General features: G+C 38.2%; 1 protein-coding gene across 1 annotated transcript in view; it reads left to right on the forward strand.

Moving 5' to 3' along the window:
- tonsl (tonsoku-like, DNA repair protein) overlaps nt 1-22,229 on the forward strand; it is a 103,112-nt gene that overhangs the window by 10,420 nt on the left and 70,463 nt on the right. Inside the window, exons 5-10 of the mRNA XM_028817465.2 lie at nt 15,385-15,514; nt 15,713-15,884; nt 15,983-16,097; nt 16,186-16,331; nt 20,923-21,075; nt 21,551-21,676. Coding sequence (XP_028673298.2) covers nt 15,385-15,514; nt 15,713-15,884; nt 15,983-16,097; nt 16,186-16,331; nt 20,923-21,075; nt 21,551-21,676 — 842 coding nt within the window. The remainder of the gene's footprint in view (nt 1-15,384; nt 15,515-15,712; nt 15,885-15,982; nt 16,098-16,185; nt 16,332-20,922; nt 21,076-21,550; nt 21,677-22,229) is intronic.

Below are 22,229 nucleotides of genomic sequence, written 5' to 3' on the forward strand. Positions count from 1 at the left end.
GAGGTCAAGAGTGCTCTGGAGCAGGTTTTCATCCAGGATGTCTCTGTACATTGCTGCAGTCATCTTTCCCTTTATCCTGACTAGTCTCCCAGTCCCTGCTGCTGAAAAACATCCCCACAGCAATGATGCTGCCACCGCCATGCTTCACTGTAGGGATGGTATTGGCCTGGTGATGAGCGGTGCCTGGTTTCCTCCAAACGCGATGCCTGGCATTCACATCAAAGAGTTCAATCTTTGTCTCATCAGACCAGAGAATTTTCTTTCTCATGGTCTGAGAGTCCTTCAGGTGCCTTTTGGCAAACTCCAGGTGGGCTGCCATGTGCCTTTTACTAAGGAGTGGCTTCCGTCTGGCCACTCTACCATACAGGCCTGATTGGTGGATTGCTGCAGAGATGGTTGTCCTTCTGGAAGGTTCTCCTCTCTCCACAGAGGACCTCTGGAGCTCTGACAGAGTGACCATCGGATTTTTGGTCACCTCCCTGACTAAGGCCCTTCTCCCCTGATTGCTCAGTTTAGATGGCCGGCCAGCTCTAGGAAGAGTCCTGGTGGTTTCGAACTTCTTCCACTTACGGATGATGGAGGCCACTGTGCTCACTGGGACCTTCAAAGCAGCACACATTTTTCTGTAACCTTCCCCAGATTTGTGCCTCGAGACAATCCTGTCTCGGAGGTCTACAGACAATTCCTTTGACTTCATGCTTGGTTTGTGCTCTGACATGAACTGTCAACTGTGGGACCTTCTATAGACAGGTGTGTGCCTTTCCAAATCCTGTCCAATCAACTGAATTTACCACAGGTGGACTCCAATTAAGCTGCGGAAACATCTCAAGGATGATCAGGGGAAACAGGATGCACATGAGCTCAATTTTGAGCTTCATGGCAAAGGCTGTGAATACTTGCGTACATGTGCTTTCTCAATTTTTTTATTTTTAATAAATTTGCAAAAATCTCAAGTAAACTTTATTCACGTTGTCATTATGGGGTGTTGTGTGTAGAATTCTGAGGAAAAAAATGAATTTAATCCATTTTGGAATAAGGCTGTAACATAACAAAATGTGGAAAACGTGATGCATTGTGAATACTTTCCGGATGCACTGTACCTTGACCCAATTAAACAGTATAAAATATTTGTCACCCACCGCTCCACCAACCTGACACAACACAACACAACTTTTTCTTTCTCTTTCTGCTTTCCTTTTCCTCCTCCACTCCTCCAGGCAAGCTTCGTCTTCCTCCTCCCGACACTGGCTCCCAGAGTAGTATCTGCTGGCTCCTTTTATAAGGCACCCAGAAGTGCTCTAGGTGCTTGTTGATGCATTTCTGGCAGAACTTCCATGTGTGGTGGAAGAACTGCACTCCAGGGCTCAGCAGTAGCTGCGGTGCCCACATGTCCCAAAAGGGCTATATCTAACTCCAATTCCCATGGAGCCCTGCGGGAGTCCGGCCCACCACTGCAACCCAGGGGGGCTGCCACCTAACGCTCCGGGGGAGGTACTGCTTTGGATATGCTCCCTCCCCTAGTCCTTCCAGTGTGGCAGTGTCCCGGCCAGGCAAGGGCTCCGGCAATATAAAGCAACATTTATTAAAACACAGCAAAACCGATGGTAGCAAATGTAGGAAATGTGTTTAAAAAGAGACAAAAGTTACGAAATGTATTTGAAAAAGGAGTCTTACTGAAAATACTTATATGCAGAAAATTAAGCTGATGGAAGATGAGTCTTTTAAAGTCCGGATGCAGAGTTGCTTCAGATTGGTGTTAATTCCGCAGAGGTCCATGTCAGTTTCTTTGGGCTCTTCTCCTTCTCAGCTGTTCTTGCTTTTCTCTATTCTGTCCTGCTCTGCTCTGCCTACTTTTCTTCCTTCCTTCTTGCCCAGCATGTACCCAAACTTAAAGGTCTAACTTCACATTCAGAAAATTACATGAGTAATCAATAGTTGTTTGGCTTTTCCAGGTTGTTTTTCCGTTACGATTCTAATTACCCCAGGTCTAATAAATGAACAAACTCTTCAAGATGCTAAAAGAATTATCTAAAAGATATAATGTTCAAGTCAGTAAAAATACAGAATTTAAAAACCTACAACCATTGTTTAAAAATATACACAGAGTGTGTTTAATATGGGATTAAAATTCCCAGAGTTAAAAAGTTCAAGGAGACTTTGTTCTCATAAAATCCAAATTTTCTAATTGCTGGCTGTTTACTCAGGTTTCTTTATTGCTGGCAGGGTAATCAGTGTTAGTTCCCACAGTTCACATTTTGAGTTATTTTTTTCAGTCCATTTTCTTAGTTTATATATTGATTTAAAGGACAGTTCAGTATTGTTAGTTTTGAACATTAGGATTTTTATATCAATACAAGATGACATTTTAAATATCTGTCAGTCAGTCCTTGGAAACTGTGAAGCAGTGAGGATTTCTGGATTTCTTTGTCTTTTGCCAAGCACAGTCTATTTTGCAAGCAGTTTATAATTTCTTTTTTGTAGATTGTAAGAGTTTTCAGGAGAAGTAAATTAGTTTGTTAGTTCTAAAGAACATTTGATGCTATTGAATTGATTCATTGATTATCATACAGACACAACAGATGTTTTCCATGTTCTTTAGAATAGAAACTTTTGTAATTTTGAGTCAAAAAGCTGCCTTAATGACAACACAAATGTAAAATCTGCCCTTGTTCAATCTAGATTTTTTTGCTGTTGTTAACAAATCCTGATAATAAGAATAGTGTGTCATGCACCTCAGCCTTTCAGCTAAGGAATAACAGAGGAAAAAAAGATGTTGAATTGTAGATGAGTATGTCATTAGAACATTAGAACACTCTAGACGAGAACAGGCCATTCAGCCCAACAAAGCTTGCCAGTCGTGTCCACTTATTTCTTCCAAAGAAACATCAAGTCGAGTTTTGAAAGTCCCCAACGTCTTACTGTCTACCACACTACTTGGTAGCTTATTCCAAGTGTCTAAGAAAAATTTCCTAATGTTTGTGTGAAATTTACCTTTAACAAGTTTCCAACTGTCCCAGTGTTCTTGATGAACTCATTTTAAAATAACCGTCTCGATCCACTGTACTAATTCCCTTTATAATTTTAAACACTTCAATCATGTCACCTCTTAATCTTCTTTTGCTTAAACTCTATAGGCTCAGCTCTTTTAATCTTTCCTCATAATTCAACCCCTGTGGCCCTGTAATCAGCTTAGTCGCTCTTCTCCGGACCTTTTCTAGTGCTGCTATGTCCTTTTTGTAGCCTGGAGACCAAAACTGCACACAGTACTCAAGATGAGTTAGTTTAGTTTATGAAGCTAGTCATAATAGGTTTAGGGAGTACTTCACTAAAAATCTTATACAGTGATCCCTCGCTATATCGCGCTTCGCCTTTTGCAGCTTCACTCCATCGTGGATTTTATATGTAAGCATATTTAAATATATATCGCGGATTTTTTGCTGCTTCGCGGGTTTCTGAGGACAATGGGTCTTTTAATTTCTGGTATATGCTTCCTCAGTTGGTTTGCCCAGTTGATTTCATACAAGGGACGCTATTGGCAGATGGCTGAGAAGCTACCCAACTTGCTTTCTCTCTCTCTCTCTCTCTTGCGGTGACGTAGGGGGGTGTGAGCAGGGGGGCTGTTCGCACACCTAGACGATAGGGACGTGTGCAGCTGCTTCCTGAAGGACATGCTGCACGGTGCTTTGCATACTTAAAAGCTCAAAGGGCACGTATTGATTTTTGTTTGAAAAACAAACTCTCTCTCTCTCTCCCTGCTCCTGACGAAGGGGGTGTGAGCTGCCGCCTTCAACAGCTTTGTGCCGCGGTGCTTCACATACTTAAAAGCAAACAGCCCTATTGATTTGTTTGCTTTACTCTCTGTTTCCTTTGAAGAGGAAAATATGTTTGCATTCTTTTAATTGTGAGACGGAACTGTCATCTCTGTCTTGTCATGGAGCACAGTTTAAACTTTTGAAAAAGAGACAAATGTTTGTTTGCAGTGTTTGAATAACGTTCCTGTCTCACTACAACCTCCTGTGTTTCTGCGCAAATCTGTGACCCGAGCATGACAATATAAAAATAACCACATAAACATATGGTTTCTACTTCGCGGATTTTCTTATTTCGCGGGTGGCTCTGGAACGCAACCCCCGCGATGGAGGAGGGATTACTGTACACTACTGTGGCTGTCCGTTTGTCTGTCTGTCCAGGATTTTAAGTCACCTGTAGCTCGCAAACCATTTGAACTATTGACCTGAAATTTGATACACATATACTATGTGACGTCTACTATCTGCTTTCAGGGTGATGACTGACCTCCAAGGTTATTCCTTCTTTTTATATTTATTTTATTTTATTGTAGAATCAACTCTCGGCTGCGGCTAGCACAGTGGCCTTGCAGCGCATGTGTACGGATGCCGTTCTCATGCCTACCACCTTCGCCGTCACTTCCCCTACCTCTTCATATCTTAAATCATTCTTGAGGCAGATTGAACACTTAAGTGCCAGCTTAAGTGAAAAATTAAGGAAAACGTACTAAGTAATTGCAACACAAACAGTAACTTAATCAGTTTTAATGCGAAAAGATGCCGATGAAAGAAGAGAAGCAACGGGCCGCTAGAGTGGAGAAAAGAAGATCTGCTCAGGAAGCAGCAAGCGCATCAAACTCTGAGCAAATGAATGCTAAATGTACAGAGAAAGAGGATAAAAACTATGAATGCTCAAGTCAAGTGTATTCACTGCACGTTATCGTGCTGTGCGCCGTTACTGGTATTTTTATAATTTAAAATATAAATTAAAAAATATTAATATTTTTTTTTCTGTTACTTGCCCAGTGTTTGTAGCAGAGAATGTGAAAATACATTAATCTCATATTTTCATGGAAAGCCGATCACACAGCAGTGAAACAGAATCCAGTAGGCTCTAATGTAAGAATTTCCCATAAGATCAATGCCTCTAAAGATTTATTTTCAGAAAAATAAAGTCAGCGGCAGCAAACAATGCAACAATTAATCTGAAAAAACAATACAATAATGTGTATAACAACTGATATTAAATAAAAACAAAGATCTAAGCTAGTGAGTAAGAACATATTAATGTAGTTGGTTCAGACAACTTAAATTTAAACATAAGTTGTTTTATTAATTTAATGCACATCCATATGGGCAAAGACGAACTTAATATCAGTGTAGTTGTTCTGGTTCAAATAAAATGTGCTTATAAAAATTACTATAAAAATGATTTAATAATTAAAAAATGGAAGCATTTCAGCTATACTGACAGTTAAGTCAGAACTGTGTTGTGTGCATCCCATTGCATATTCAATGGAAAAGTACACAAACTTTGAAACCTTTTCATTTGTGAATGCAATGTTTTCTGGGCTTATCCTGTATTCTGCCTTTCTGATTAGAGCTGTCATGCAGACAACACAAAAGTAAAATCTGCCCTTGTCTAATTTTGATTTTATGGTTGTTATTAACAAATGCTGATAACAAGAACAGTGCATCATGCACCTCAGCCTTTTTGATGAGAAAAACAAACAGAAGAAAACTATTTTGAGTTGTACCCAAATATGACATTAGTTTATGAAATTAGTCATAATAGGCATAGGGAATACTATGCCTAATACTTTTTATCTATTACTTCACCCATGTTGTTTGTAGTGATGGCTGAGAAAAAGTTTAAATGTCATATTTTCATGGGAAACCGAGATCACACTATGATAAGCAAACTTCAGTAGGATCGAGGTTTTGAGCTGAAAACAGGACTCTGGACTAATGTGTAGCGGTCTGGTGCCGCGAAGATTCACACCGTCAAGATGACGGTGATTTATTTATTTTTGTAGAGGAGATCCCAGGGACGCCCCCAGCCTTGGCCCGACCCGCACACACTCAAAAACAGAGACAAAATAAAGCACACTGGGAACTAACAACAATTAAGAATATAATGAAATTAAATAATATAAATGAAAACAATAGTACCATTCTTGTATCCCTACGGCGATATTACATTAAACATATAAACACAAACAACTCCACACATCAAAGTCCATGGAAACAACACCGGATGCAATGAAAGATGACGATAGTGAGTACAGTACAGAGATCTGCACGCTGAAAGGGAATAAAAAAAACAGTCCTACCAGTAGACACTGTAAGGGTGAAGACGGATGGATGGTTCAGGATGGTCCACAATCAGTCCTCAGCACACAGGTAGACAGAAGACGATCCAGACCCCAACAACGACACAATCCAGGACACAAAGACTAAATATAACTTAATCAACAGGAGGCAGTCCGACAGGTAAATGGAACACAAAATACAACAAAAAAAAAAAAAAAAAAACTTTTTTTTTTTTTTCCCTTGGACAATTGCCCTCCTCTTAAACCCCTCTGACCACCTTTGACCCCAACTGCCCCTGCAGGGACTGCTGGGAGATGCAGTTTTAACTAATAGTAGCACTGTTACAAATGAATGTGAGAGAGAGAGAGAGAGAGAGAGGGGTGCATCTTCAATTCAGAAGTGTGATTCCATTGAACATGTTGTATCATAAACTTTATGATCTCTGTGCACTACACTTATTTTTCTTGAATTATTTAAATTTTTTAGCAAAACATGCATGTGCTTTGGACATTGTGAACAAATGACTGGATAATTGACACATTGAGTAAGTAACTTGAGATGTTTTCCATGGACATTTATCACAACTAAGAACCCAATAAAACACAGGATACACCTAACAGTCCTTTCTAACACACTGACTAATGCTTTGTAATAATGTGCCACACACTACACTACAAGGTCTGATAGACCATCATGAAATGTTGCACTTGTTTTGAAATTGAAAATAGTTTTAATTATTATTATTATTATTATAAAACTAAGTTGTTATGGTTACTTAGAGCAATTTGTTAAAATGTTTTAGCTATCATAATTGCTGGTACATTTGTATACTATACTGTATAGTACCATTCTCAGGGTAGCTTGTGGTACCATACACTTTTTTTTTTATATCTCTGTTTAAAGTAGAACTCAGCAGTGAATAACCCAATTCTAAACACAAAGTTGCAATAATATGTAATTTGTACAGAGAAATTTAATAAGTAAATGCGTGACCCTGTGTTCGGATTCAGCGGGTTGGAAAATGGATGGATGGATGATAATTTATAGATACTGAATATCAAGCTAAGGATTCAGCAATATGCAAAAAATTTGGTTGATACTGATAACCAATCATATTTGTGCTCTATGTGTCTAGATCAATAGTGGTACAGTAATCCCTCGCTATATCGCGCTTCGCCTTTTGCTGCTTCACTCTATCGCGGATTTTATATGCAAGCATATTTAAATATATATCGCGGATTTTTTGCTGGTTTGCGGATTTCTGCGGATAATGGGTCTTTTAATTTCTGGTACATGCTTCCTCAGTTGGTTTGCCCAGTTGATTTCATACAAGGGACGCTATTGACAGATGGCTGAGAAGCTACCCAATCAGAGCATGTATTACGTATTAAATAAAACTCCTCAAATATATTGTGAGAACAGGGGCTGTTCGCACCCTTAGAAGATACGGCCACTCCTCAAAAAACACTAAAAGATTACCTTCACATTGCTGTCTTCCTTGCTGGGCTTAAATGTGGCTGTTTTGTCAAGCGATATGCTTCCTGCATGGTGCTTCGCATACTTAAAAGCTCGAACGGCATGTATTCATTTTTAATTGTTTGTTTTTCTCTCTCTCTCTTCTCTCTCTCTCTCTCTCTCTCATATGCTCACTGACATTCTGTGCTCCTGACGGAGGGGGTGTGAGCAGGGGGGGCTGTTCGCACCACTAGACGATACGGATGCTCCTCTAAAAAAATGCTGAAAGGCTACCTTTACATTGCTTCCTTCCTAGCAGCTGCGTTGTCCGGCGGTGCTTCGCATACTTAAAAGCCAAACAGCCCTATTGATTTCTGATTGTTTGCTTTTTTCTCTCTATCTCTCTGACATTATCTGCTCCTGACGCGCACTCCTTTGAAGAGGAAGATATGTTTGCATTCTTTTAATTGTGAGACGGAACTGTCATCTCTGTCTTGTTATGAAGCACAGTTTAAACTTTTGAAAAAGAGACAAATGTTTGTTTGCAGTGTTTGAATAAAGTTCCTGTCTCTCTACAACCTCCTGTGTTTCTGTGCAAATCTGTGACCCAAGCATGACAATATAAAAATAACCATATAAACATATGGTTTCTATTTCGCGGATGTTCACCTTTCGCGGGGGGGTCTGGAATGCAACCCCCCGCGATAGAGGAGGGATTACTGTATACTTATTTGCTTTTTTTCTGCATTTTGTTTATACAAAACTGATGATTTAAATTTGCATAGACAAGTTAAATTAAGTTTTTTAAATGTTTTCATTGTAAGCAATTAGCTTAGTATTAGGAACAAATTAAACTCTTTATCTTATTTTTGGGTGTTTAAAATGGTTACAGTACACACTGTTTCAGTGAATATATATTAAGGGTAATGGGTGTTGGTTTCATGGTATTTTGACTGAAAGTCTTTGCTTTCTCAAATAAGGACTTTACTGACAGGAGCAGCACGCTGCATTTCAGGCAGTGTAGGTTCTTCTATGGTAATTTAGAAGTAGACACTACTTGTCCTGGTGGTGCCCTCTTAAATGACTAATTAAATCTGCTATTTTATTATGCCAAGACAGCTTCAGAATTATGTGTGACATTCTACTATGTTATTGTCACTAGTATTTAAGTTGAAAATGACCATGTATCTGACATTATATCCATCACGCCACACAATGTTCAGTTAGCAGTAGTCCTTCTGTGGCTTAAAATTAATGTGTCATCGTATCGATCTAGTACAATTTTAGAAATAATCTTCACATTAGACCTAAAAGTGATACTTCATTTCAATATCTGCTGATGCCTATATAATATTAGATTTATCGTGCATCCCTAGCTAAAGCCAGCTGACAGTAGAAGAGAGGAAAATGTAACACACAGTCCACACAGACTGCAAAAAATGAACCTTTGATCCTCATAGTAATTTGGGAAAGGAACACTATGGTGCCAGCTACTGTCTGTCATTTTGATCAGTTTGAACATTCTTGATTTGTCAAAGTCAACATCACAAAGCCAGTTCAGGATGGGAAGAATGCCATTACTGACACATGCCTGGAGTCACTCAATGCATGGAATGAGATGACTGACTTTCAGCTGTTTATTTCACTTCTTAAATGCACTGTTAATTACAGAAGTACTTAATTAGCTTAATTACTCATGTCCTTACACATTACTAATGAATGGACTCTTCAGAGTCAGAATCTGCTTCACTACATTATACTGGTTCTTTTACCAATACTTAACCTTGTGCAAAAATAACAGCAGGACTGAGTCACAAATCAAAAGGCATTAATTAAAATGACTTCCATGAGTGCTAAAGACAAAAGGCTAATAGTTAAGAGATACAGCTAACAAGGATAGAAGCCCTTCGATATGATCAGTATATAATCAATTAGTGAAAATCATATTTAACAGTAAACATCTGCTCTCACTGATTAAAAAGTATTAGTAGTCCGTTTTGCCCAGTTCAGCTGAATAAACGTAACATTTATCTTGCATATTAAGAAATGGCATTTAATTTTGGCTTATTTATTAGCTGGCCAATAGATATCATAAATAATGTATAAATACAATAATTTAATGTTTGTGTTCAGTTAAGCCGTATGAATTTGTGGTTGTCTGTAGCATCTTGCTATTTGCAGAATTTCCATATGTTAAAAGAACTTTATTATTATTATTTTTTTTTTTTACTCAAAATTCATTTTCACCCTTTTTTTTACTCAAAATTCATTTTTACCCATACACTATTTCACATCATTAAATCAGTGACAAAGCTCTCAAAAATCCATTAAAATTATAACTTTGCTTTATTAATAAATTAAGCATCCTCCAGATTAAAAAAAAAACAAAGTATATTTCAAAATTGGGAAAAATACCAAATTAAGTAAAGGCTGGAATAAGGGAGTGAAATAACAATTGAAGTACAGTGTCTAATAGTTCTTCTAGAATGCTTTAGTCGGTAGAGCTGAATGTTGCTATTAGGACTAAAACCTATTCATCACTTTTTTTATCAGCACAGGGACATTAACCTTAACAGCAAGACACACGAGGTAATTAACAACAAAATTGCATTAAAGAATATCACAATATGTGTTAAATATATTTCATATTTTTTAAATTGTAAATTCTACTCTTTGACCAGAACAAAAGGCAGACTGTAATAGTTCATTAACATCATATTTTGGGAAAAATATAACAAGTTATAAGACTACATTTTATTTTAGGACTTTAGAAAGAAATGGTAAATTCTTTGTAACATTATTATCTAAATTTGATTTTTTTTAAGATGTTGTTATAAACATTTCTACTTAGATGAAATTGGGAACCATAATCAAAGATGATTTTATAATATTCAGTGTGCTCTGTGCAATTGTTACAAGTGAGATTTTTTAAAATTAATTCAGACCTCTTCTTTGATAAATTTACATTTAATAACATGGTATTTTTTAAAGTGTGTTTACTAGCCCTTGGTTTAGACGCTTGACTGCATTCTTATTCTATGTAATTCATTCCTAAAGAGTTGTGTAAATTAATTTATGGTTAGATTATGTAGAACATATGCCAGAGAGGTAAGATTTGCCATCTGAGCCATTGTTTTAAATGTGTTAAGGGTAGGTTTAATTTAATCTCATAATTCTGAGTAATAACCAGAACAGATATAATAGACTACATTTTAATATCATTTATAATTTTAAGTAGGTTCAAACTAGTAAAGTTGTAGCATTGCCATTCTCTGAATAAACTTTAACACTGTAATTTAATTGGTGATAGTGTGCTCATTAAACCACTTTTAATAACCTTGTATTTACTTAACTTTTAAGATGAATCATTTTATTTAAAAACTGTTTCACATACAAGTTTGTATATATTTGTAAACTGTGCTATATGAAGCTATCCATATTACTAACCGAGAATGCTAAACCAGATGGACGCAGGGACATCCGGCCATGGGCCGTAGCCGCAAAAAGACGTACTGCGCAGGCGCCCCAAGAAATGAGGGGCCGCGAGAGGCGGATGAGGGGCCGCGAGAGGTGGACAAGACCACAGAAAAAAGGAGTGAGCACAGAAAAAAGGAGTCAAAGAAATGAGGCGCCGCGAGCAAAGAAAAAAGGAAAAGGCACAGAAAAAAGTAGTCAAACGCAGGCGCCGCACGAAACCCATTGCACACGAAACTAGCACACAAAAAAAAAGAAGACGCTCGCGCACAACAGCAAGGCACCCCCCCACCCCCACTCCCCCCCCCACAGGCACCGGACGGGACACACACCAAGAGGGGGATTCAACAAGCCCCTGGAACACAAAAAAAAAGAACACAAAACCACCCCACACACCCTATAAGCAACGGACGGGACACACACAAAGAGGGGGATTCAACAAGCCCCTGGAACACAAAAAGAAAGAAGACGCTCGCGCAACAACAATCCTCACCCACCCCCACCCCCACACACACATCAATAAGAAGTGACACCCAAAGCCACATTTCTAAAGGAAACGTCCATATTAAACATACGTCATCTCAACACCTTCACACTAGGCAGCATAGGTGTCAGCATAGGTGGATCTCCTTACAATAAAGCACTATTAACCGTTCAACTGCAGAAAAGGCTCCATATTAACAGTGAGTGCGATCCTCCTTATTACTTATCCATATTTCGCATGCTGAGGAACAAACAAGTCATGAATACACGGTCACGGGTACAAAACGATTCGGATCGGATAACGGGACCAAACACACGAACACGAATGAAACAACAAAATACACGGCGGCGCATACAACGCGCTTTGGAAACTCCGGGAGAAAAAATGTCTCGGATCAAAAAACGCAAAGCTCAAGTAACCCCGTTACAGAGACGTGCCCAAATGGACAGACACAATGAACGTAGACGCATACAGCACGCGTCTCAAAGTGCTGCATCGAAACAAGCACGATTTCAAACCGAAAGAGCTCGCGTCTCAGACATACAAAAAAGGGAGCGAAGAGACAGAATAAATGAAGGCAGACGTGTACAACACGCATATGAACTGCCAGAAAACAAGCAAGCAAGACTCCAAAAGCAGAAAGCTCAACTGACCGACATACAAAAACGGACAAGGCTCGATACAAACAATGCACGACGTAGACTGAAACGGACTTTTCGCAAAGCGGAGGCGAATCAATTAAAAATCCAAAATAGCGGGTCACAAATAATGGACATGCAACAACGCGGCACTCAAACGCCACAAGCAAAACATGCCCGTCGCGGACATCAACGCCAGACACCTGCTAAACGCTTACGCCAGTTGGCTGACAACGCCTTCAATAATGAGTCCACTATTGAGGAAAATTCATTGGGATTAATGAATGTCATTTGCAATCATTGTCATTCACTTAACTTCCCAGAAGAAACAACTGGCAATACAAATAATGAATTTACACGTTGTTGTCAAAAGGGGCAGATTAGACTGCCTCCTTTACATTCATATCCTGAATATCTACAGAAGCTTCTAACTAACGATGTGCCTGAAAGTAAAAACTTTATGAACTGCATTAGATCCTACAATAGTTCATTTGCTTTTGCATCTACCGGAGTACATATCAGGCCACCAAAAGGCAATGGCCCATACTGCTTTCGCATATGTGGACAAATATTGCATCGCATTGGAACAGTGCACCCTGAAACAAATCAACAACGCAAATATGCACAGGTCATTTCATTACTTCCTGGAGAGACACGGCTCTTTCTAAGCTCTGACAAAGTTGACTCTGATGACGACAATGAACATCTGAATTTCCCCTTAGAATATTTGAACACTATTAACCCGGCCGGATTACCACAACACAACCTTACCCTTAAAAACGGAACAATAATCATGCTATTAAGAAACCTTAACACTAAACAGGGTTTATGCAATGGCACACGGTTAGTCGTCAACACCATGACACACAATGTTATTCAAGCAACAGTTCTTACAGGATCACATGCTAACAATACTGTTCTCATTCCTAGAATTGACCTTACGAGTTCTGACCTAGAATTACCTTTTACATTGAAACGCCGACAGTTCCCCATTAAACCTGCATTTGCCATGACCATCAACAAATCACAAGGACAAACCATGGACAAGGTTGGCATCTACCTCTCTGAACCCGTTTTTGGACATGGACAACTTTATATTACCTTCTCACGTGTTCGACGTTCATCTGACGTTAAAGTTAAAGTTATAAATGATCCATGCCAAGGAAGACTCATTCAAAGACAAGACACCATCTTTACTACTAATGTTGTATACAAAGAAATATTCCAATAAAACATTACTCTATGCCAAACACTCTATTTTTTATTTCTATAGGCATCATCCAAACCTGCACACTATTCTATATCTAATTCATACATCTCACTCTTTGTCATGCCCCAACGTCAGGGGTTGGCGAGCGAAGCGAGCAGGGGGCGGAGCCCCCTAGTACTTTAGAACTGATGTTCTGAGTGTAATATTTCTAAAACGTTAAGTACTGTTATTATTCAGGTGCCTCATATGCACTGATAATTTTATAGTAAATTTAAGTAAACGTTTACCAAACCTGATTATGAATGATAAATAATTACAACTATACTTTATTGTGTTTTAATGCCATATGCTAGGGTGTCAAATGATGAAAAATATCCTAGACTGTCTTGGAGGTATTTGAAGTTCATCATTAAAAGTAAATTCATGTGCTCATTCTTTCTTTATACAGTGCAATTTATGAAAGCTATAAGTTAAGGCCTTTAATTAAGGCAATGGTGTGTTATCTGTCCTAAGTTAAGTTTCATAAAGGAAACTCTTAAGTATTAAGCCTAGAAATGCATTTAGATTGATAATTGAACAGTATATTATCTAATTTGCCACATGGAGGCAGTATAGCATATGTGGTATTGAAAAGTGTATATCTGTTTTCTTCTACTACAACACTCAAAAAGTTACATTCTATCAATCTTTGCAGTTGGTATACATACTTAAGACATTTAAAATTCAAGTGTGGACTAGTTTGATGTCTTTACCAACATATTCCAGAGCTTACATACAAACAAGAACACATTGCTGCTTACATTTTAGTCAGTTTTAATATAGTGTTTGGTGCATCATATGTGACAGAACAGGGCATACATGCATTGGAACTATTCCCATTATGGTATAGTATAATATTTTACTAGTGAATTATAAAATATAAACATTCATACGATCCCACAAAAATGGGATCTCTGTAATGTGTTGTGCAGGCTAATGGTTTTTTTTTTAGGTCTCATTTTTTTATTGGCACTGAGATTAAGTATGACTAAAGTTAATAATGCAAATGTTATTACAGTTATTAACCTCCATCTAGCAGCTGTATGTATTTCAATGCCCGACCCATCTGCAGGAACTGGATATAGCAAAATATTTATAATAAGTAGTCATTCTAAAGTGCTGATGCAAGCAGACATTTTGAAAAAGTTCAATATGTTAACTTAATTAAGCATGGCATAGTAAAGACTGCTGGCACCATGCAACCCTGAATTAGTTTGGGCTTTGCAAATGAATGTACAATATGTATTAATAAAAACCTACCAGTTTAAAAAAAACACTCTTCCACTGTGTTTTCCTTTTTCGTGACACGGGGTATAATCATTTAATTCCCAGAATTAACCTGTAGAACAAATGTGTGAGTTCAGGTCTTTTACTTTGAACACAATCCTGTAACCTTGTCAGCACTTCTAAATGGCATTGTTAGTGGTTATCTATCCCTGTTCAATGAATTTGTGACAGACTATCCTTTGTGATTAGGCAGCACTAAAACGCAGTTCTGGGAATTAAATTGTCATACCTCATACATTTGGAAGGCTAAGCTCTGTAAAAGTTTATTTTGATTTTAAAGCTTTTGAAAGATAGTGGGGCGGCGCAGTGGTAGCGCTGCTGCCTCGCAGTTAGGAGACCCGGGTTCGCTTCCCGGGTCCTCCCTGCGTGGAGTTTGCATGTTCTCCCCGTGTCTGCATGGGTTTCCTCCGGGCACTCCGGTTTCCTCCCACAGTCCAAAGACATGCAGGTTAGGTGGATTGGCGATTCTACATTGGCCCTGGTGTGTGCTTGGTGTATGGGTGTGTTTGTGTGTGTCCTGCGTTGGGTTGGCAAATATAGTGGAATTTGTTTTTATACTTGGTTGTTTTATATGTGTTTGCCATGTTTCATCTGCCTTTGTGGTGAAAATTGGTCTGACCTTTTGCTGGATACATGTTTATCCTATATAAGTAAATTCTTTTGGACGTTTGACAATTTCAGTCTCTCTTTCTGCAGGAAAAGTGTCTCATAGTGAGCTTAGTGTGATGAGAGCTCGTCTCTACTTGAACCTGGGTTTTGTTTATGATGGCATGAAGGACCCACAGCGGTGCAGTGATTTCATTCGGAGGAGCATATTTATTGCAGAGTAAGGAGAAAATACTCAACTGGCTAATTGCTTAAAAAAGATTAATTGGGCACCTTTTCTCTTTTTTGATGTTTCATTGTAAAGGAGGCTCATTGGAAATAATCTATAGCTCATTGTTCTTGTGTAAGCTGTGGTAGGGTTAGCACTGGTTAGCTTCATGTTCCTTTTTATTTTGTAATGACTTCTTTACCTATGCAGAAGGAACCAGCTGCATGAGGACCTTTACAGAGCAATGTTCAACTTGGGGAGCATCCATTTCCGTGAAGGCCTGCATTCTAATGCTGTGCGCTGTCTGGAAAAGGCCAAGGACTGTGCTCATAAAATGCAGGAGAAATTCTCAGAGAGCGAGTGTCACCATAGTATTGGCAAGGTATAGAACTTGTTCAGCACTGTTTTTCTACACTTAGAGTTTTTATCCTCTGTTATCCATAATATGTCAATTACTAAGAACTTATTTTTCTGTTCCAGGTGCTACTGGCTCTTGGTGATTTTGTGGCTGCCAAACGTGCTTTGAAAAAAGCTTACAAGATGGGTTCCCAGCATCAATCTGAACGTGAAAGTGTGCTGAAAAACCTCAAGTTAGGTGTGTACAAGAAATTTTAGTCCAGTAGATAAAGTCAGACATGAGGTTGTAACAGTGGTCTTTGATTTTCTTTTACTACTTCCTGCAGCAATAAAAGGCTGTCATCTGGAAGAAGCGATAGCAGAGATGTCTGAAAAAGATGTGCAGGGAATCATGGGAATGTCGGAGCAACTGGGGGACCTATGCTGCAAAGTTGCATGCTATGGGAAAGCACTTGATCACTATCTAACACAGGTGAGCTCTTAGACTCTGTTGCCATTGTGATGGAGTGTGTTTGTGAGTGTTGTTCCCATTATTAGTTACAGTCTATTATCTACCACATACAGTGGTTAATACCATTTTTTATAACTGCTAAAACACATTTTCTGTAATTACATCACCCTTTTTTAAAACACTAAACACAAATCTAAAAGATCTAACTATATTTTCCAAATGCATCTGTCTGTCAAAACCAAACAATCATTTCAACACAATGTTAACTTTGCCCAAAATGAAACTTTGTTGTCAAAATACACCTGTACACAAATACAGTACATAGACTACTACTTCTGTTACCTTGACAGTAGTGTAACCATTTAAAAACACTGTTGCCAAAGCAAAGATGTTGATGAATTGATTAAAAACTGCATAAGGGAAAGTATACATGTGTATGTAATAATAATAATAATAATAATACACTTATATAGTGTCTTTCCCATACTCCAGTAAACCGAATGTAGAAGGAACACAGTGTAGACAAACACAAATTGTATCACCTGTTTTTCATAGATGTACATGTGGTTTTTGGAATACATATCTCTCTCCATTGTATCCCCACCCCCAATAAATTCAAACAACCGAATATGGTAAAGTAAAGAAAGAAAATACCGTATGAGCCTGTCTACATCCATGTTCTATGTAAGATCAAATGGCTTCATCTTCATCACATCCTCCTTAAGAAAACAGTATGGGTGTGCTGTGGCAAATCCACCCTTGGAAGGAGTCTAAGGCTCATCGCAAGCCATCACCATTGCCTGCAAAAGATTTTTCCCATTCATAGAGATGTCTTAATGATGCTCCCATTGATCGCCTGCCGATCTAAATCGGCAGATTTTCCCAACAAAAGATTTGATAGCGGATTAGTGAATTGGCTTATCACAAAAATTATTTATCGTCATCTGTTTTTCTAAGATTTATGTTTGTTTCGATGCTATGCTCCTTTACACAAGGTATTACAGTAGTTGAGCAAGTGTACGTCTTTTTGCGGCAAGCTTCCTGTACGCGGAGAGCAGTAAGGCAGACTTTTCAACAGAGGGAAAGAGGATTGGAATTTTAGCCCTTACATTAAAGAAAGTGGAGTAACAAACAGAGAGAGAGGAATCGAAGGAGTCGTTCTGTGCAATTAGACAAACCACAAGAAAAGCTAATGTACTTTAATGAATTCAGACCTTTTTGTTTGTCCTTTAATTAAAATGAACACAGCATGTCTCAGTTTGAACAGTGAGCTGTTTGTACAGTGGTCTGTTTGAACAAGTCCACAGACCTCTAACTAAGCAGTTGTTGGATTGCTTTTGGCAAACACGCATAATGTGTCAGCAGCAGGTTGAAGCCTTTTTTTGTTTTAAATGACTGATAGTCTTCCGTGCTGTACTCTGCCCCCCTCAATCGGACCTGATAGCGGGGTACTGATTGATTGCGGTAAGGGGGTGGCGAGACCCGGGGGGGGGGGTCGGAGATGGTGCTAGACAGTTGTGTTTGGGATTACGAAGTTGGCAATTGTTGTGACACTTTATTACGTCAGTCGCTACAGTATCAAAAAAAAAAAAAGATAGTAAAGATCTAATTAGCGCAAACAAAAGGTGATTAATCATCAGAGCCAGGTGTAATTGAAAAAATAGCAGGACAAAACAAGGTCATCCCTCAACAGTTAAAGCAACGACAAGTTTAATTTCAAAGAATACACAATTTGGTCAGGTGTATATTTATGATGATGAAGTGATGCAAATTTTAACAGGCAACAAGCAAGGTGATGTATATATTCCGCGAATAACAGACACCAAAGGAGATCGTGATATGCCATTCGTTTTAAAATGTTTACAGTTTACCATGAGAATAGCTTTTGCTATGACAATTAACAAATCAAAGGGATAACCATTAGAAAACATCGGATTATTTATTAGAGAAACAGAAACAATATTCACTCACGGGCGATTTATACGTTGCATGGTCACAATGTATCTTCAAAAATGGATTCAAAATTCAATGCGATCTTGAAGAAAAGGTAATTCCATATATTTGTTTTTAATAAACCTTTAAAGCAGTGTTTCTCAACCTGGGGACCCCCTGTGGCTGCAGGTTTTTGTTCCAACAAGATTCCTAATCAGTGACAACACCTGATAATACTGATCTCATTTAATTAGCTGGTATTATTTTTCTTTTATCCTACATTCAGAAAAGCACAGCAGCATGATTTTTACATTTATAAGACATTTAGAAATATTTCTGCTTTTGCTCTAGATTTAAATGCTTAATTCTCTTTTGTTGATTTCATCATATTTTGCCCTTTCTCTGTGCAGTTTTTACCCTTTGTTGTATCTAATGAGAATTAAAAATGAGCAGAGCAGACAGTTAGCAAACAACACTGAATGAGCAAAGGCTGCAACTACTTTAGCATCAGATCCACTAATTAGTAAATAATGAATTAATTAAACAATTGGAACACCTAGAAAAGTAGAATGAAAATCAAGATGAAAATATTGTTAAAAAGAAAATACCTTATTCCTATATAACTTCTTGGTACATTTTAATATATATATATATATATATATATATATATATATATATATATATATTATATATATATATATATATATATATATATATATATATATATATATATATAAATATTTTATATATTTCTTTTTAACCAAACTTAGTTTTCTATGTTGTTCCCAAAACACAGAACTTGGGAAATAACAGTTCACTTAATTAGCCCAGGAGTCCAATTAAAAACAGAAGCTGGTTGGAACAAAAACCTGTAGCCACAGTGGGTCCCCAGGACCGAGGTTGAGAAACACTGCTTTAAAGTAAAAAGTGCAACTAATGAAACTGAAACAATTCCATAGAAAAAATAAGCTTTTAAAATTGTATATCCGATTAACCAAACAGTGGCATGGTGGTGCAGTGGGTAGCGCTGCTGCCTCGCAGTTAGGAGACCTGGGTTCGCTTCCCTGGTCCTCCCTGCGTGGAGTGTGCATGTTCTCCCCGTGTCTGCGTGGCTTTCCTCTGGGTGCTTCTTCCCACAGTCCTAAAACGTGCAGGTTGGGTGGATTGACGATTCTAAATTGTCCCTAGTGTGTGCTTGGTGTGTGTGTGCGAGCCCTGCGATTGGCTAGCGCACTGCCCGGGGTTTGTTTCCTGCCTTGCGCCCTGTGTTGTCTGGGATTGGCTCCAGTAGACCCCAGTGACCCTGTAGTTAGGATATAGCAGGTTGGATGATGGATGGATTAACCAGACACAGGGGTTGGCGAGCGAAGCGAGCAGGGGGCAGAGCCCCCTAATATATAAAAGCCAAATACCACTGACGCACTCATCACTAAATCTCCCGAACCATGAGGACTTGGGACTTGAAATTTGGAATGTAGGTTACCCGTGGCCCATAGGTGCTCGCTAAGAAACGGTTTTAAAAATCCCTTATAGTTTTTTAGACCCGTTTGTATGTCTGTCCACTTTTCACAAGAGAACTACTTAACGGATTTAGATCTGTTTTTTTTCTATAATTTGCTTAAACATTCCGTTGATTTTGTGACTTTTTCATTGTATCATAGTTCACTTGCGGTACCGATTTATCAGCACAAATCCGAGAGAGACTCATCGGGCTGCGGGGAGAGGGGCGTAACCTTGGTTAGTGAATGAGAGAACTACTTAATGGATTTAGATCCTTTTTTTTTTTTTCTTTTTTTTTTCTTTTCTATAATTTTGCTTGAACATTCCGGTTGATTTTGCGACTTCTCTCATTGCGCTAAGAATCATGGCTCGCTTGCAGGAGCAATATATTCGCGCTAATCTGAGACAGGCTGCGGGCCGAGGGGATGGGGAAGAGTGACGTCAGGAGTAGAGAGCTGGGCGAGGCCCTCCTCACTGTCCTGTTTCACTAATAAGTGGGTGAAGCCGTGGGGGATGGCTAGTGATAATATATGTAGAGAGATTTTTTTAAATTAAGCAAGTACATTAAAGGAGAAATTGCACATTATGGCATTTTGTAATGATGGGAATTTTTATTTGTTGTTTAATGCCATATGTATTATATACAGATATTTTCTCTACATATTTTATTAGTTTAAAAAAATATGTATTTTAAGAGAATTTGATTTATTTTAGTATTTTTATGGTCACAGAACAATATGCAAATTGTGGGAAAATTATGTTTAAGATTGTGCAAAAGCTGTTATCAGTATGTGGTTGGACTTGAGTGAACTTTTAGTTTGTCATGACCTGAAAAAAATATAAGACTATTCTTCCTGTTTAGAATGATCTTATATTGTGTTTTCATTGGAATCTTAATATATTTAATTGGAACTGTTTTGTTAAAACAATTTTCTACATATCTTTATAAATCAATTAATCTACAGCTATAATTAACTGATTCTGTAAGTATTAACATTCCTTGTATTAATGTTTAGAAAGAAAAAGTATTAGTCAGAAATGATAAAACCGGATCTTTTATGATGAGTCTTTGTTAGCTTTGTACATATGGAAAGTGCAATTTGTTAGTATGGATTTATATTGCCTATATTTTTTTTTTATCTGTTGCGGAAACAGTTATTTTTGTCACTTTCTTTGACAGCTGACCTGTGCCAAATCCTTGAAGAAGCCTGCCTGTGAGTTGGCTGTGATTCATGTTTCACTGGCTGCTACCTATTCTGATCTGAAACAGCACCAGAAGGCTGTGGAACATTACAGAGAAGAGCTGATCCTTCGTAAGGGGAACCCAAAAGAGGTACCAGCTGCATAATTACATAGACGCCCCTTAATGGCCACCAGTTAACCTCAAGTTAGAATGTTCCATACTTTGATTGGAATATGGTGTACTACTATGAGATATGCTGTAACCCAAATGAAGCTAAGCAGATTGTGTGAATGAAAAATTACTTGAGGCTTAGAGATATAGAGTATTGGATGCTTTTCTACAAATATATTACTTCTTCACTTTTCCTTGTCTCCAAGGTATGCCAAAAACTGGTCAATAAGCACAACTACTCATTTGTTTGTTCTATTATTCACTGCTGATTCTTTTTCAGTGTCAGAAAGAGAAGAGTTATTAATCATCTTTTAGACATCCTACAGGAAATTTTAAGTTTAAAATACATTTTGGATTGGTGATATGACTGTTGCCTTTCCTCTTGGCATCAGAATGGAGCACAGGGTGTGTTTCAGGATATGACATTTCCCTCTCTCGTCTCTCTTTCTCTCAGGAATGTGAAACCTGGCTGAATATTGCTATTTCTTTGGAAGAGACTGGTTCTGCCTTGGAAGAGATTGAAGACTGTTACCAGAGTGCCCTGGACTGTGCCAAGCAAGTGCACTTGCCCACATTACAGGTGGTTTATTGTCTCCCCAAGGGTTAAAAGCAATTGTGCCTTCTTTAGGAGTGGAGTTTGCCAGAGTCTTGCAGTTTGATTACAGTCGACTCTTAATATGCCGAAATGCGTCTACTGTGTGTGCATTTTGAGCCTTTCATGAATTGGAAGCCCACTCACCTACAAACTAGGTGTAAATGGAGAAAAAAAGCAATGCATTTATTTGTTGTGTATGCTGTGTCTCTGTTGACCCTGTCATACTGTGCCCCTTTCCTCTCTTTTAATAACCTTTACTTTTTTGTAGAGCAGCATGGTTTGATTGCTGTAAGTAAAGAACAATCTAAATACATGTTTGGAAGGTTTTCTACATTAAAAGAATATTGCTCAAGTTTCATTATTTCTTTGTTCTTCTTGGTAATGTTATGTAGTTTTTCCACTAAGCAACAGACCGGAGAGCTATTTCCTTAGTCTATGGCAAGTTTTCTGTTATGGTAGACTTCCACAATCCTAGAAGTTCACAGCTTCTCCTGTTTCATGGTTTGTTTTGCATAACTCCATGATCAAAGGAGACTGT

The sequence above is a fragment of the Erpetoichthys calabaricus genome, chromosome 13, assembly GCF_900747795.2.
Source record: "Erpetoichthys calabaricus chromosome 13, fErpCal1.3, whole genome shotgun sequence".
NCBI classification, from domain to species: Eukaryota; Metazoa; Chordata; class Cladistia; order Polypteriformes; family Polypteridae; genus Erpetoichthys; species Erpetoichthys calabaricus.